This window comes from Caenorhabditis remanei, chromosome I, assembly GCF_010183535.1.
Source record: "Caenorhabditis remanei strain PX506 chromosome I, whole genome shotgun sequence".
In the NCBI taxonomy this organism is placed as follows: domain Eukaryota; kingdom Metazoa; phylum Nematoda; class Chromadorea; order Rhabditida; family Rhabditidae; genus Caenorhabditis; species Caenorhabditis remanei.
The window spans coordinates 13,609,016-13,626,511 of NC_071328.1; the positions used below are offsets into that span (position 1 = coordinate 13,609,016).

The 17,496-nt window shown below is 38.3% G+C and overlaps 4 protein-coding genes across 4 annotated transcripts; all 4 read left to right on the forward strand.

Moving 5' to 3' along the window:
* Window positions 1–1,353: 1,353 nt before the first annotated feature.
* Window positions 1,354–1,791, forward strand: GCK72_003007 (uncharacterized protein; the record flags this gene model as incomplete). Its single annotated transcript, XM_053723749.1, has 1 exon — window positions 1,354–1,791. The coding sequence occupies one exon, from the start codon at window positions 1,354–1,356 to the stop codon at window positions 1,789–1,791; it is 438 nt and encodes a 145-aa protein (XP_053592394.1).
* Window positions 1,792–5,818: 4,027 nt separating this feature from the next.
* GCK72_003008 (uncharacterized protein) lies at window positions 5,819–6,756 on the forward strand (the record flags this gene model as incomplete). Its single annotated transcript, XM_003092462.2, has 2 exons — window positions 5,819–5,895; window positions 5,946–6,756. The coding sequence occupies 2 exons, from the start codon at window positions 5,819–5,821 to the stop codon at window positions 6,754–6,756; spliced, it is 888 nt and encodes a 295-aa protein (XP_003092510.2).
* Window positions 6,757–10,257: 3,501 nt separating this feature from the next.
* On the forward strand, window positions 10,258–10,857 carry GCK72_003009 (uncharacterized protein; the record flags this gene model as incomplete). The annotated part of the gene is made up of 3 exons (XM_053723750.1): window positions 10,258–10,328; window positions 10,508–10,643; window positions 10,705–10,857. 3 exons carry the CDS (start codon window positions 10,258–10,260, stop codon window positions 10,855–10,857), a joined length of 360 nt encoding a protein of 119 aa, XP_053592395.1.
* Window positions 10,858–14,204: 3,347 nt separating this feature from the next.
* Window positions 14,205–14,699, forward strand: GCK72_003010 (uncharacterized protein; the record flags this gene model as incomplete). Its single annotated transcript, XM_053723751.1, has 1 exon — window positions 14,205–14,699. The coding sequence occupies one exon, from the start codon at window positions 14,205–14,207 to the stop codon at window positions 14,697–14,699; it is 495 nt and encodes a 164-aa protein (XP_053592396.1).
* Between the last annotated feature and the right edge of the window lie 2,797 nt (window positions 14,700–17,496).

A 17,496-nucleotide genomic window follows, 5' to 3' on the forward strand; every position in this document is an offset into this window, starting at 1 on the left:
TTCGTCACAGATTCATTCGATTTTCTCTGTCCTGCTATCAATCGATAATTAATATTTTCTTAAATTTTAATAATCCATAATTTCGATTTTCATTTTGGTACCAGCTGTTTATTTACAATAAAATGTTCATAATCTTTTTTTATTGATAAATGGACATGCCCCTTATACGACAATCGAAATATTAAGTTCTTCGGAAATGAATAGATTTTTGATAAAAATTCCCGTTTCTGGGCGATCTCGATGCCCCATGTGTACAGAAATGCGGTATCGACTGGATTTCGAGTGATTTTGGTTGATTTCTGAGTTGAATGGTAGATGACCAGAGAGGAGAAAAATCTGTAATACTAGCCACCCTCTAAGTAGGGGAGGAAATCGGCTGGAATTTTGAAATCTATTTTCGAATCTGATTAATTATTTGGTCACTTCCGACTACCGACATCCGTGTGTCTGGGATTGGAGGAGTGCCTGCGTTTCGAGGCGAGACCACAATGAGCCTATGGGAAAAATGACGGATCGATCGACCCCAGTTCTACCAGTGCGCAAACAGTCGATCCGGTATCTTCTCAGAGACACTTCCTCAGACCTTCCTTAGTCTCATCTCCTTTCTCCCTTTTTCCTCATAGTCTCCCATAGACCCCCACAAAACCTCGCAGTACTGCCATTGCGCACACAGTCGATCCGTTATTCTTCCCATAGACATCTGAGGTCTCGCCACGAAACGCAGGCACTCTTCCATTCCCATATTCTGTTTACACATTTCATTACTCCCTTTCTCCTCATATTATCGTCTATGTCTGCCCGAATGTCTTCCCCATTTCCTCTCCTCCGTCTTCCTCGATTGGTCCTGTTCGAAGTATTCAAATCGGTGAGAAGTGAGCTAACCTTATCTAATCTAACCTAACTAGTCTTTCATTTGTTTCCAGATTCAAGCTCTCCATCTGCTCGAAGAAAATCTCCACTCAAATCAATAATGATCGTTTATACTCTCAAAAAGTTATAGTCGATCTGGACTGCTTAAAACAAAGCATCATAGTTTGCTCTGAAAATGACAAAGATACATTTGATATTTTCATTTTTCTAGATATCTCGAAAAGTCAAAATTCAAATGCCCAACAATTTTCTATCGCATGTTGCACGGTCGCAGTAACCTCTAACCCAACAGGAATCAAAATTTTCTGGAAAAATCGTCGAGAAGGATTTCTATCTGTTATTCGACACCTATCAAAGATGCTTCAATTCAAGATTTCCACTAGTTATAATTGTCATTTTAGCAATTTTTTTCAACCAACAATTTTAAAGTTGCTTGATCTACAACTTGAATTCAAGATGCTCTGTATTTGCCTTAAAGGATCAATGGAGGAAAACTTCTTGTGGAACCGGATATCCAGAAATTTGGGACTGGTTGAGTATCTTCGCATCACATCTATTTGTGATCTCGGTTTCAGACCATTTTTCCATTCATGGCCACCAAAAATTAATATCACGACTTCCGATTGGTTCACTCTGGAATATCTCTTGGCGTGCACTTCCACTACAATTACACTTGTGCAGTCTCATCTGGAAAACAAGGATTTCGATGTGATACTCAGGAATTGGATGATTGGAGGGTTACCAAATTTAAAATATCTAGAGATTATCAGCATGAGCTTTACAGATAATGGAAAACATATTCTGGGAATGAATTTGAGGGAATTAGCTGGGAAGGTTATCCAAACTAATGATGGATCAAAGAAGGCAACTATCAGAATTATCTCCCGAAGTATTAAAATATCTGTGACTCCTTTTGAATAAACATAACTTCGATTTACTAAATTAAGAATTTTATAATAAACATTCTTATTCAATTTCGTCATCCTTAAAAACCAGTCGGTTGACGCAGCCTACGGCTGCTAAACCTCCTTCTCTACACCACCCTTCTCTGTTTTACAGCGCCTACGGCGCTTGATAGGAATTCATTCAATGATTTTTTCTATTCCGATGGAATATGTCTTTTAGAATGAGTGGTTTTTCTTTTTACAAATCTGAACTTTCCTATGTTTTCCTTATTTAAAAATAATCTTGCCAAAGAACTGAAGCATAATAACTCTTGTTTTTCTTATACTCTTTCTTTTTTCCCTACTGATCGGCGGCGATGCCCCTTCCTCTTCAAGGTAAATAAGTATGGCAAATTAAGACGATGTTCTAACAGATCCTCATCCTAGAATTTATTACTTTTTTGAAGGCAATTGAGCTGCGACAAAGTTCCTTATTCAAAAATAACCATCACTACGTGAGTAGCATTCTTTTATTCATTACACGCATGGTAGGATTAGAGTATTATTTTTAAGTTTTTTACTGATCGGCGGCGATGCCGCCTCCCTCCCTCAAAATCTTTCAAGGTTTCAAGCTCAAAATCTTACACACGGAAATCTTTTAGTCCGGTTTGATCGAAAAAGTCCTTCTTCCTTCTTTTTTTGATTGTTGGGATGCAGCCTCTCTTCTCTAAGCTACTTCAGAACTACATAGTTTATACATTTCTCGGTTTGAAAGTTAAACATAACCGTTATTAAGTCTTTTTTCATTTTAATCGTTCTCGTTTGGATCAGAAACCGTTTCACAAAACTGAAGATTAGAAATCTGGAGACTTCTATGTCACATCTACAAAAAATTCACTTAAATTTTTATTAGAAAGTTTTTTACTGATCGGCGGCGATGTCGCCTCCCTCCCCCAAAAAGCAGTATGGCAGACTTAGACCATGCTTTAACAAACCCGCATCCTAGAATTAATTTCTTTTTTAGTGTTTAACCGAGCTACGACGAAGTTCCTTATTCACAAATCACCATCTCTTCCTGAGTAGTGTTCTTCCATTTATTTAGTTTCCTAGTAGGCTTCGCTAACAAAAAAAAACATATTTCCCCGGTTTCCCTCTCTCCCATTATGTATGTGAGATGGGTTCAAAATTCACTGCGAACTTTCGAGTCCTCCTCCGAAAAACAATTTCAAATCGATGGCATATCCGCCGACCTTATAATAAAGGTTAATTTTGCAACATCTCCAACGATAACAAAATTATTGACCAATTTTTCATCATAGTCACTTCTATTCATTCCATTTTAATCCAGAAGTTCCTCAATAAATTACTTTCCTATGGCCAAAAAGGAAAAAAAAACATTTACCACGGGGAGGAACGAACTCACAACCCCATGCTTAAGAGTCATTTGCGTAGACCGCTACACCAAATATGCGCGGCCGGGCGCTCTCGAGAATGCAGTAAAGAAACACCGAGTCAGTAGTTTTGAACTTTCTACCACCCTGTCGGGACACACCTTTTCTCAACGCATTTAAGAGACAATCTCTGACTGCCTCGAGCATAGGCCTACAGGGCATGTTACACATAAACCAAAGTGATCCGTTTCAGCTGATTTTTTGATATGTTGTTACCCTAAGAATTCTAAGAATTTTATATTATACCAGGTTAGGCTCCGCCCCCTTTGACCTACCGAAACGATCGATTGAAGTTGAAAAATTAAAATTTTTCTTTCGAAAGATAGGATCAAAATCTCTTCAGAAATGGGTTGCCAGCCTCATTTTGTGCATTTTACAAGATAACAACTTTTTTCTAGCTCTCCTGCTTCATATAGAAAAAATAACTTTTTTGAAAATTTTCTCATTTTTTTCATGTTTTTTGGATTTTTCGGGTGGTCGAAGTACTGTGGTCCGAAGTAAATTTATGATGATAAGAGACATATTTGTGTTGGCTATCTGAAACTACAAAGACTTTTCCCAGATTCCACTGTCTAGGTGAGTTACGATCAAAAAAGTGACGAAATTTGAGACATTTCAACGTACCCCCTCCATGGTAAAAAATGACTAGGTGACAAAAATTAAAAATATCTTTGATTCGAGTTATTCAAAGCTAGAATAATGCTCACACAACTTTTCAGACAATTCTGACCGTGTTTCAGTGAGTTACAAACACCTCCTCCATTTTTTCGAATCAAAAAGTTTGAGCTCTTGTAACTTTCCAGATCATAGCTAAAATCTTAGAAACTTTAGGAAAATAGTGAAATATATTTCAACAACACAAATAATTGGTTTAACGCTAAAAATGTCATCGTCTCCAGAAGACGTCAAAATTAACTTTTTTGAAAAAAGAAAAGTTCGGGCATCAACTAAGCCTAATTTCCAATCTATCTATCTAGGTTTCATAGAAATCGGCCCACTACGGAAGGAGTTATGATCGGCGACAAACAAACAGACAAACGGAATCTGTTGAATATCTTTACTATTAACAAACGCAAACGGCTGTATGTTTGTGTGTCTGTCGCCGATCCTACCGCCCTTCCTACTGAACCGATTTTCTTCAAATTTGGACCAAAAGATCAGAAATTTTCTCTTAATGATGCCCGTCTATTTTTTTAGTTAGAATAGGTCTCGACTAGGTCACTAGGTGAAAAAACGTGGTTTTCAAGCCTTTCAGTGGCTTTTGTTTCCGAAATAGGGAAATAGGAGTTCACGGGGGAAATAATTATAGAACTTTTTCATTCTACAAATGAATTCATTTCTTCAAATTTTCAACACGGGTGGTGTAGAAAAAGAGGTTGAGCAGCCGTTAGGCTGCGTTAACCGACTGGTTATTAGTAAAGAAAAGATAAAGATCAGTAGCATGCACTGCAAGCAGAGCTGTGCGGAAGTAAACATTTCACGGAAGCGAAATGTTTTTCGACAGTACAAAGTTAATTACATTGTTGTACTGAGGACATTGCTACCATTTGAACATGAAAAATCCTAACATTTTACTTATTTGATATTAGTGGACCTTAAAAAGTCTTCACTTCCGACTACCGTGTGTCAATTTCCGCTGCTTTTTCAGGTGTCTACTGGTACAGTTATTTGAAGAGTTTACTCCTGCTGCGTCAGAGGCGCGCAAGTGTTGCATGAATGCTACACAGTTGTTGCATCAGTACTGCCGGCGTGCTGATTACTTCTCGTTTCTAATCATTATAGTTAATTTGTGAACAGAATAAGAGAAATAACTAATAATATTTAATTTAAGGAAATCAAATTAAAATTAATAAAACAAAAAACCTAAAAACGTCATTGAAAGTCAATGATGACCGACGGTCGGTGAAGTTTCCCAGTTCCTACTATGTGTACACGTCCGGTGTACCAAGCTCATCGACTCTAGAACTGAAAAAAGAATATTTCAATGAAATTCGGTTGGGAAGCAACTCACATTTTTAGAGTAAAAATAAGTTGAAAAAATGATACAACTTGTCAAATAGACAATAAATAATCATTGGAAAAAATGAAAAATGCACCCAAAGTCCAATTTGCATTGGAGCGAATATATAGATGATGCGCAACTGTTGTGAGATTGTTGCACAACTGGTGCATGTCCCAAAAACAAGGGAACCATCAGTCGCAATACCGTGAAAGCTGTATAACTGTTGCATATGTTCTGATTTTTCCTAACTGCTGTGGAACTGTTGCAATATTGTCGCGTAACTGTTGCAAAAGCTGTCAATTCTGCGTAACTGTTGCGGGAAGTAGCCGAGCAGTTCTAGGAGGGTTGGGTGGAGGGAATGTGTTCGGGGAAAAGGAAAAGAAGGAAAATTATGTCTGTGTTTCCTGACGAGACCTTAGATGTCTATGGGAAAATAACGGATCGATAGACCCCGGTACTAACATTGCGCACACTGCCGCTACGTTATTTTTCCCATAGGCTTGTTGTGGTCTCGCCACGAAATGCAGGCACTCCTCCAAATTATTCTATTCACACATCTTTTTTCTCCCTTTCTGCTCATACGCATTTCACCGTCTGCTATGTCTGCCCAAATGCCTCCCTTTCCCCTCCTCCGTCTTCCTCGATTGGTCTTGTTCGATGTATTTAGATCATTGAGTATCGCAGAGAAGTGAGTTTATCTATCTAGCCTAACCTAACTAGTTCTTCCACTATTTTCAGAATCAAACTTTCCCTCTGCTCCAAGAAAATCTCCACTCAAATCTATAATGATCGTTTGTACTCTCAAAAGGTTATAGTCAGTCTGGACATGATCAACCAAGGAATCAGAGTTCACTCTGAAAATGACAAAGATGCATTTAAAGTCTTCATTGATCTAGATATCTGGAAACGGTTCTATTCAAATTCTGGAAAAACTTGTCAAGAAGGATTTCTATCTGTTATTCGGCATCTATTGCAAATGTTTCAATGCACGATTTCAACTGATCTTTCTTTCAATAACAGTGATTTGTATGAACTGACTATTACTGAGTTGGTTGATCTACAAGTGGAGTTCAAGGCGCTCAATATCGTACTTGATGGATCAAAAGATCAAAACTTGTTATGGAATCAGATATCCAGTAATTTTGGACTGGTTGAGAATCTTAAAGTCCTATCCGATACTACTAATCCTGGTTTCCAACCAGTTTTTTCTTCATGGCCGCAGAATATTAGTATCAGCACATCCGCTTGGTTTACTCTGGAATCTCTTTTGGCGTGCACTTCCACTAAAATTATACTTTTGCAGTCTCATCTGGAAAACAAGGATCTGGATGAGGTACTCAGAAAATGGAGAGCTGGAGAGTTGCCGAATCTAGAATATCTGTACATCGGAAGTCACAATATTCAAACTAATAGAACAACAATTTTGGGAATGAATCCTTTGGAATTGCGGGGAAAGGTTATCCAAACTGATGATGGATCAAAGAAGGCAACTATTAAACTTAGCATCTTTTGGATTGAAATGGATGTGACTCCATTTGAACAAACATAACTTGATGTACGTTCTCCCCTTTCCAAAAATCAAAAAACAATATCTAAAGAATTTAATCGAATCGAATCTATATTAATATTCATTATATCTCTTTCCCTGCTTCTCACGTTCCTGCTCCGCCTTTTTCATTAGAAAGATTTTAATGTCTCTAGGATTTTTCACACCTTTTGCTTTTTGTTATTTATCTTTATTTAATAAAAGGTCTGATTGTTCCCAAGTTTGAGGTTCTTCTTCCACTCACACCAACACATCAACATCAGGGAACTCAGTAACTGAGAATTTTTTATTAAAATTTTATAACTAACATTTTTGCTTCAGGATTCTTACAGCTATCGCTTAGACACTTAGTTTAAGACTCTGAGCACCCTATAGTGAAAGCTTCACATTTTTCAAAGTAGCTCTGTTGTTGGGTCGGCCGCTGCCAAGCTATTCATTCAAACGAGTAGAATGTTTGTCCATGACGTTGTCTTACCTTCCTATGGTAAAATTTATACTTGTCAAGGGCCGGGCCAGGCTTTTTTCCAAAACTTCAGGCCCGGCCCCTCAGGCCCGTCGTTTGGAAGGATTTTTTTCCAAATTTTTTTCAATTTTTTTTTCGAATTTGAGTAAAGGCTGAAAAATTCAGTCAATCTTTCGAAAAATATACTAAATCATCTTGAAAAAAGTATAAAAAACGAGTAACTTGGAAAATTTTTCCCCATGAAAAATTGCCTGAGGAGCCGGGCCGGGCCCGGCCCGGGGGCCGGCCCCTCATTTGACAAGTATGGTAAAATTGCCCAATATCAAACTTATAGCAATCTAATGTGACTCGATACAACATGTCTTCATATATCGCGAGACTACGTCATATTCGTATAGGAAAAATAACGGATCGATCGACTTTAGTCGTACCATTGCGCACACAGTAAATCCTTTTTTCCCATAGATATTCTACACACTTGTTGTGGTCTCGCCAGGAAACGCAGGCACTCCTCCATTCCCAGATTCTATTCACACATCTCATTACTCCCTTTCTCTTCATACTCAGTTCATCGTTTTGTATCTCTGGCAATGTCTTACATTGGTTGACACTCTTCATCTCTATTCACTTCTCCCTCTATTCCTTCTCCACCCGTCTCTGTGATGTCACCATTTCCCCTCCTCCGACTCCCTGGAGTCGTCCTATGCGAAGTATTCAAATCATTGAGCATCGGAGAGAAGTAAGTATATCTATCAAAGCTCACCAAATTAATTATTTCCGTAATTTCAGAATTAAGCTCTCCATATGCTCCAATAAAACCTCGATTCAAATCAATATTGCTCGTTTGTACTCTCAAAAGGTTATAGTCGATCTGGACAGCTTAAGCCACAAAATCAAAGTTCATTCTGAAAATGACAAAGAAACATTTGAAATCTTAATTTACCAGTCGGTTAACGCAGCCTAACGGCTGCTCAACCTCCTTCTCTACACCACCCTTCTGGGTGTTACAGCGCCTGCGGCGCTTCTTAAATGGTTCAAACTATCGAGGTCTCAGAATTTTCTCCTTCTCCTGGATCGTATTAATTTTCTTCACTTGTCGGTAATTTTTGTTAGCTAAACAGCCCGTTCCGGTAGAGAACAACTAAAACATCTCTGCTTGTCTGATACGATTTCGACAAATTTACTCGGTGACATTTCTATCCTGAGGAAAAAAGGATTTCAATATGAGCAGTTTTCAATTTACTTATCGAAACTGTATTCATTTTTTCTGCTTTATCTAACACACTATTTCAAAAGAACAGGAACTTTTAACTCTCCTTTCTCCCTCCTCAAGAGGCGAGTCATCTTTCAAATATTAATGTCAAACTTCGGCGACAATGCTGTCCCCCTTCTCTGAATATGGCAGACTGGGACCATGTATTAACAAATCCTCATCCTAGAAATTATTACCTTTTGAAGGTAACTGATCAACGACAAAGTTACTTATTCACAAATCACCACCACTTTTTGAGTAGTGTTTTTTCATTCAATTTATTTCTATTAAGCTTCTGACTGTTGCAACTTCTTTAATGATGGAGACATCCGAAGTCTCAGAATGAATTGTACTAAACACAGCAAATGACTTTTTTGGCTTCAGACTGAGAAAGCCTTACCAACTCTTTTACTGAAGCTTAGAAATTTGGAAATTTTCCTATTCACATCTTTAAAAAATTAACCTAAAGTACTACTTTTAAGTTTTTGACTGATCGGCAGCGATGCCGCCTCTCTCCCCAAAATCTTTCAAGATTGTTTCTCATATACACGGGAATCTTCTCTTCAGTTTGGTTTGATCTGAACTGTTCTGCTTTCTGATTTTTTCTCTCTAAAAGACTTCAAAGCTATTCTACATATTTCTAAGTGTGAAAGTTAGACAGCCGGTAAAAATGGAGTACAGTAATGGCCATAAATCGAACAACTTTGACCGTTTTTTAGTTAAAAATGTCCAACTTTGAAAGGGTGTCAATAAAGATATTCTATTCCAGTTTAGATGTCCTTTGAAAACTCGAACGTCCCTTAAAACACTTAAACGTTCTTTAAAACACTTAGACGTCCCACAAAACATTTAAACGTTCTTTTGGGTCCCAAAAATGCTCAGAAATGTTTAGACGTCCCAAAACCGTTCAGATTGAAATCCCAAAATTTTATTTAACCAATTAGTCGTTCAAAAAATATTTGGACGTCCCTTAAACTTTCAAAACCAAGAGCTTGCTGTGACACCTGGAAGTAGTGATTGCCTAAAAACAAAAACGTCCTTGAATCTTGACATGATAATGGCTCAGCACCCGGGAAGTAGTGGATTCCTTAACACAGAGACATCCAGCATCTAGCTTAAAGTTATGGAAAAAAGTGCAAGCAAGCATCAGTGTGTCTATGTTTTAAGGAAACCACGTCTAAACATTTTATGGAACTTTTAAACGATTTTTGGGGCGACTAAATCTTTTTTGGGACGTTTGAACACTTGAAAGGAAGTCTTAACTTTCGGAAACAATTTAGGGCATGACGGGGCGTTTAAGTGTTTTAAGGGACGTCTTAAGGATATCTAACCTGGAAACCTGGAATAGAACCAAAAAAATTGTTTAAAACCCACGCATTTTTCCTGACAATTTGAAGAAATGAATTCATTTGAAGAATGAAAAAGTTCTATAACTATTTTCCCCGTGAACTCCTATTTCCCTATTTCGGAAATGAAAGCCACTGAAAGGCTTGAAAACCACGTTTTTTTCACGTAGTGACCTAGTTTTGAACTTTTCTAACTAAAAAAATAGACGGGCATCATCCGGGACAAATTTCCAATCGATCTGTGTAAATTTCATTGAAAACGGTTCAGTACAGAAGGCGCTAGAGTCGGCGACAAACGGACAGACAAACGGATCTGCTGAATATTATTAGTAAAGATCCTGATCACTGGAATAGGCACAATACGAATACTCAGGCATTTTCTATCGCATGTTCTACTGTAAGAGTTATGTCTACCAGAATAGGAATCGAAACATTCTGGAAGAATGATCGAGAAGGATTTCTATCTGTTATTCGTCATCTATCAGAGATGTTTCAATGCAAGATTTCAGCTAGTGTTAGTTGTTATCATAATGATTCATCTCATCTAACGATTTCAACGTTGTTTGGTCTACAACTCAAATTCAAAATGCTCAGTATCCTAATTAACCAAAATGTGTTGTTTAATCAGATATCTAGTAATTTTGGACTGATTGAGGATCTTAAAATCATATCCGTTGCTAACCCTGGTTTCAGACCAGTTTTCAATTCATGGCCGCAGAAGATTAACATCAGAAATTCCGATTGGTTTACTCTGAAATCTCTTTTGGCGTGTACTTGCACTACAATTAGACTCGAGGAGTCTCGTTTAGGAGACAAGGATTTGGATGAGGTACTTAGGAATTGGAAGACTGACTGGAGGAAATCCGAATCTCGAGCGTCTGAAGATCCAGAGTCGAAATATTACAAGTTTTGAAGCGACGATCTTGGGAATGAATTTGAGGGAAGTAAACGGAATGGTTATCCAAACTGATGATGGATCAAAAAAGGCAACTATTGAACTTGGTCAACAGTATATTGAGATGTCTGTGACACCAATTGAATGAACATAACTTTACATTATTCAGTTAAGAATTCTATAATAAACATTTTCAACCCATTTTGTTTTCTTTGTATTGACGGCATAACTACCAGAGTTGCATGGAAGTGAAAATTTCTTATCCGGAAGTCGAAAGTTGGAAGTCGGAAGTAAAATTCTCTATCCGGAAGTCGGAAGTTGGAATGGAAAAAATGCCCGGAAGTCGGAAGTCGGAAGTCGGAATTCCATGCAACTCTGATAACTACCCTTCGAGCATTATAAAACTCCCAATATTTTACTTATCTGGTACCAGTGGACCTTTCAAGTCTCGACTTCCGACTTCCGTGTGTCTAATTGAGCTGATTTTTCAGGTGTCCATTACTACCTCAACGAGTTTTATACATACCACGGGCCGGATGGCTAGTCGTTACTCTACTCCGAGCCGGGCTATAATGACTTTTTCGGCCTTTTTCGCGTCTTTTGGCATTCTATCCCGCACCGTGGTTCATTAACAGTAATTAGGTGAGGATAGATTTGCCGTTTCCCTCAGGGCAGGTCTTGGAGTGTTGGGTTGAGGGAATGGGTTAGGGGAAAATGAAAAGAAGGAAAAGAATGTCTGTGTTTCATGACGAGACCTTAGATGTTGTCGCTATCTACGATCAGCGACTTCAACTACGGTATCAAGCGGTTGCAGCCGCCACTGTCTGGAGATAAGGAGACGCATGATGATGACACTTGCCCTTTTATGAAGTCCGCCTATCAAAGAAGCAGATCTACCGGAACAAAAGAACGTGAAGGATTTAGAAGCTGCGCAAAGAATAATACTTGATAAGTCCGTAGTATAAAAGAACATCCGTTCGACCCAGGCCGTCTGCCTGTCATTACTGTCATTCTATCGGAGTCTTGCCCGACTCTCCTTGCATTCCCCTCATTCTCTCTGCCCCCATTTCCCCTATTTTATCACTTACTATATACTTATACTCAATAAACCTATATTACTCTTATACCACTGAACCCCATGCATCACTCAAAGAGCTCTCACTCCTCAGTGACCTCTTTAGATGTCTATGGGGAAATAACGGATCGATAGATCCCCAGTACTTCCATTGCGCACACAGTCGAGATCCGTCGTTTTTCCCATAGGCTTGTTGTGGTCTCGCCACGAAACGCAGGCACTCCTCCAACCTCAGATTCTATTCACACATCTCATTATTCTCGTTCTCCTCATACTCATTTTATCGTTTTCTATCTGTCCCCCAATGCCTCCCTTACCCCTCCTCCGTCTTCCTCGATTGGTCCTGTGCGAAGTATTCAGATCATTGAGTATCGAAGAGAAGTGAGTTTACCTATCTAACCTAATCTGACTAGTTCTTCCACTATTTCCAGAATCAAACTCTCCCTCTGCTCCTGGAAAGTCTCCACTCAAATCTATAAAAATCGTTTCTACTCTGAAAAGGTTATAGTCAGTCTGGACATGATCAACCAAGGAATTAGAGTTCACTCTGAAAATGACAAAGATGCATTTAAAGTCTTCATTGATCCAGATGTCTGGAAAAGGTACTATCCAAATTCTGGAGGAAATCGTCAAGAAAGATTTCTATCTGTTATTCGGCATCTATTGATGATGTTTCAATGCAAGATTTCAACTGATCTTCCTCTTAATAATGGTGATTTGTTTGAACCAATTATTTCTGAGTTGCTTGACCAAGAAGTGGAATTCAAAGCGCTCAATATCGTACTTGATGGATCAAAAGATCAAAACTTGTTATGGAATCAGATATCCAGTAATTTTGGACTGGTTGAGAATCTTAAAGTCCTATCCAATACTACTAATCCTGGTTTCCAACCAGTTTTCACTTCATGGCCGCACAATATTACTATCAACACTTCCGCTTGGTTTACTCTGGAATCTCTTTTGGCGTGCACTAGCCAAAGAATTACACTTGTGTTGTCTGACCTGGAAAACAAGGATTTGGATGAGGTACTCAAGAATTGGAAGGCTGGAGGATTCCGAAATCTAGAATATCTGTACATCAAAGGTAAAAATCTTACAAACAATGGAACGACGATTTTGGGAAGGAATTTGATGGAGTTAGATGGAATGGTGATCCAAACTAATCATGGATCAAAGAAGGCAACTATTAAACTTGGCTTCTTCTGGGCGATCGAAATTTATGTGACTCCATTTAAATAAAAAAAACGTATGCACTTTTCCTTCTTATCAAAAATCAAAAAACAGTATCTAAAGAATTTAATTGAATCGAATCTATTTTAATATTCATTATATCTTTTTCTCTGCTTCTCACATTCCTGCTCCGTCTTTCTCATTAAAAAAGAGGGGAGCCTTATCATTTTCCATTCCAATTCTAATGTCTTCATGATTTTTCCTACATTTTGCTACTTTAAAAAAAAATTATTTATCTTTATTTAATAAAAATGTCTAATTGTTTCCAAGTTTGAAGATCTTCTTCCACTCACATCAATACATCAACATGAGGGAACTCGGTCACTGAGAGTTTTTCATAAGAATTCTATTATAAACACTTTTTGTTTCAGGATTTTCACAGCTATTGCTTAGACACTTCGTCTAAGGCTCTGAGCACCGCAACATGAAAGCATCACATTTTTCCCTCTCTCGTGAAAATAGAATCTGGGATTGGAGAAGTGACTGCGTTTTGTGGCGATATCTGAGATGTCTATGGGAGAAAGAACGAATCGATCGCGCACACAGTCGATCCGTCGTTTTTTCCCATAGGCTTGTTGTGGTCTCGCCACGAAACGCAGGTACTCCTCCAATCTCAGATTCTATTTACACACTCCTCATTATTCCCTTTCTCCTCATACTCATTTCATTATCGTCCATGTCTGCCCGAATGTCTTCCCTATTTCCACTCCTCCGTCTTCCTGGAGTGGTCCTGTGTGAGGTATTCAAATCGTTGGGTATCGGTGAGAAGTGAGTTAATCTTATTAACCTAAGCGAACTAATTATTTCCTATTTCTAGAGTCAATCTCTCCCTCTGCTCCAGGAAAATCTCTACTCAAATCAGTAATGCCCGTTTGTACTCTCAAAAAGTTATAGTCGATCTGAGCATGTTTAACCGAGAAATCATAGTTTGCTCTGAAAATAGCAAAGACACATTTCAAGTTTCTATTCATCTAGATTTCTGGAAAAGTCACAATTCAAATGATCAACATTCTTCTATCGCATGTTGTACTGGAACGGTTGTGTCTACCCAAAATGGAATCAGAACGTACTGGAAGAATTATCGAGAAGGATTTCTATCTGTTATTCGACATCTTCTGAAGATGTTTCGATGCAAGATTTCAACTACTTTTATTTGTCATTGGAATAAATTATTTCAACCAACAATTTCAATGTTGTTTGATCAACAACTGGATTTCAAGAAGCTCTGTATTTGTCTCAAAGGATCAAATGATGAAAACTTGTTGTGGAACCAGATATCTAACAAACTTGGACTAGTTGAGTGTCTTAGAATCCTATCCAATACTACTAATCCTGGTTTTAGACCAGTTATCACATCATGGCCACAAAAAATTAGTATCTTGGGTTCTGATTGGTTCACTGTGGAGTTTCTTTTGGCGTGCACTTCCACTAACATTACACTCGAAGAGTCTTATTTGGGAAACAAGGATTTGGATGAGGTACTCAGAAAATGGAGAGCTGGAGAATTACCGAATCTAAAACATCTGAAGATTACTAGCCTGAGCTTCACAGATGATAGAGAACAGATCTTAGGAATTAATTTGAACGAATTGAACGGAATGGTTATCCAATCTGATAATGGGTCAAAGACGGCAGCCATTGAACTTAACCAACATTGGATTCAAATGTCTGTGACTCCAGTTTGATGAACATTTTACTTACTTCCTCCCATTTTCAAAATAAGATTTATATTGAAAGAATTTAATAGAATCGAATCTTTATCAAATCTTTATCACTTTCTTTCCCCTGCTTTTCCCATTTTTGCTCCACCCCTACCATTAAAAACCATAGGACGGGAGCGCCTTATCATCTTTTTCTCATTTGTAATATCTTTATGGTTTTTACTTCTTTTGTTATTTATCTTTATTCAATAAATATAAAATCGAAGGACAAAACAGAATAGTAGTTTATTGTAGAGCGGGTTTTATGCATGGGTCTGGGTTTTATGCATGGAGTTCACTAGTACGACAGTTCGGAGGTCACGTCAGTGAAAGCGGGGACGGCTTCGCGCCTTCCCAACTTTTTTTGAAATATTTTCAAAAAAGTAGCAAAGAGTGCGACGTATCTCCTTCAGAATTCATTCACTGACTGGAAGAACTACGTGATCATACCACCCTATGATAAACTTGGAGGAGTGTCTGCGTTTCGTGGCGAGACCACACCAAGTCTGTCGTGACACGTAAATGGGACGGTGAGCCCATGTCACTTTTAGTGTGCGAGAGAAAGAAAAGGGAGGAGAGCAACAACAACTTTATTAACGTGTCTAATCAAGAGTTCCATAGCAGAGTTGCGCGGAATTCCAACTTCCGACTTCCGACTCCCGACTTCCGGGCTGTTTTTCACTTCTGACTTCCGGCTTTCGACTTCCGTTTTGAAAATTTTACTTCCGACTTCCGACTTCCGTTTTCGGATGTTTACTTCCGACTTCCGTCATTCCATAATTGTGGAATTTCCGAAAAGTATATTTTGCAGAAATACAAGGAAAAATGGTCTAAAAGGTTTTGGTTGAAGAAAACAGGCTATTCTTCAGCCAAAAACTCATTTTTCACTGATTTTCGCGAATTTTATGAACTTTTTCTAGGAGCTTTTGAATCTTTGCGAAAAAAATCTACTTCCGACTTCCGGGCGTTTTTCACTTGCGACTTCCGGCTTTCGTTTTCAATATTTTACTTCCGCCTTCCGACTTCCGTTTTCCGATTAGAAATTTTACTTCCGACTTCCGACTTCCGTTTTGGAAAAAATCACTTCCGCGCAGCTCTGATCCATAGGTGCCGTTGAGTCTTCTTTTGTCGAATACTGCTGGTCACCGTATTGTAGATCTTCCGCAAGCAGTGAAGATCCTCCGAACCACGATGCCAACATCACCGTTGATAGACAGTCGAACGCAGAGAGCAGGGAGTGATTGAGAGACGACGACATTCTGACGATTTCCTCTTCCTTATTTGCACAGAAATGTAGGGTAGATCCTTATCGTAAGGTTACCAGGTTGGGTCCAGGGCACGTCCAGAATAGTGATGGTATTAGACTGGAAGGTCGCGTGTCATGCAGTTGTTGAAGCTCATTTTATTCATTTCTTATGCAGATTATAGTGAATCTGCTGTGAGACTAGCTGCTCAGTATTTATCACTCAGTTGCGAGTTGATAACGTATTAATTCCGCAACAAAGTCGGAGGTGTCTATGGGAAAATAACGGATCGATCCACCCCAGTACTACCAATGTCCGTGATTTTCCTATAGACATCTCCGACTTGCTGCGTTTCGTGGCAAGACTTTAGATGTCTATGGGAAAAGATCGACTATAGGCGCAATGGTACGACTAGAGTTGGTCGATCCGTTAATATTCCTAGAGGCTTGTTGTGGTCTCGCCACGAAACGCAGACACTCCTCCCATCCCAGATTCTATACACACTCTTCTAATCCTCCGTCTCATCTCATTATTCTCATTTTCCTCATACTCATTTCATCGCCTTCTATCTTTGCCCCAAATGTCTTCTCCCTTTCCCCTCTTCCGTCTTCCTCGATTGGTTCAGTGTGAGATATTCAAATCGTTGAATATAGAAGAAAAGTGAGTCAACCTTATTAACCTAACCTGACTAATTATTCGCAATTTCCAGAATCATGCTCTCCCTCTGCTCGAAGAGAATCTACACTCAAATAAATAATGCTCGTTTGTACTCTCAAAAAGTTATAGTCGATCTAGACTGCTTTAAACAAGTAATCGAAATTCAATCTGAAAACAACCAGGATATAAGACGGTTGGAATTTCAAAATTTTTTGCTAGCTAGTTGAAAAGTGGTTTTCTGTGAGTAATCTGTACTGAAAATACAGCATTTCCCTGAATTTGAACGATTTTGCAATAAACTGGCAATTGCTAGAAAAAGTTGCACGTGAAGCACAGAGTTTTCCACTTTTGTCTGTTCACGTCATTTTCTGTTCTTTTTTCAAAGTTTATTCAAAAGTACAGAATCGGTATGGATACCGATTTTGTACCAAGAAATTCCTCCAGATTTGGTATTCATACCTATTCTGTACTCTGCATAAAAGATCACGTGAAAAAAGTTTTCTCCAAGTTTATTCGAAAGTACAGAAACGGTATCGATACCGATTTTGTACCAAACAACAGCATTGTAAGTTCTGTATAAAAGGTCACGTGAAAAATTGAAAATCCACAATTTCAAAGTGTCAAATTTTATTTATGATTATTTTCGCTTACGTGGATTCAAATTTGATGTTCATCAAGTGGATAAACTCACCAAAATGACAATTTTTGAGGAAAAGTTACCTAGATTCTGTAATTAGGTTTTCATCAACTTACTTTACCTTCTCTTACTTAAAAAGAAAACACATTTTCAAACCTTTTTATGCAAATTTCATTAAAACGGACGTTTTTAATGTTGTTGAATAAGAAAAGGTGAAGTTGATCAAAATCAAATTACAGAATCT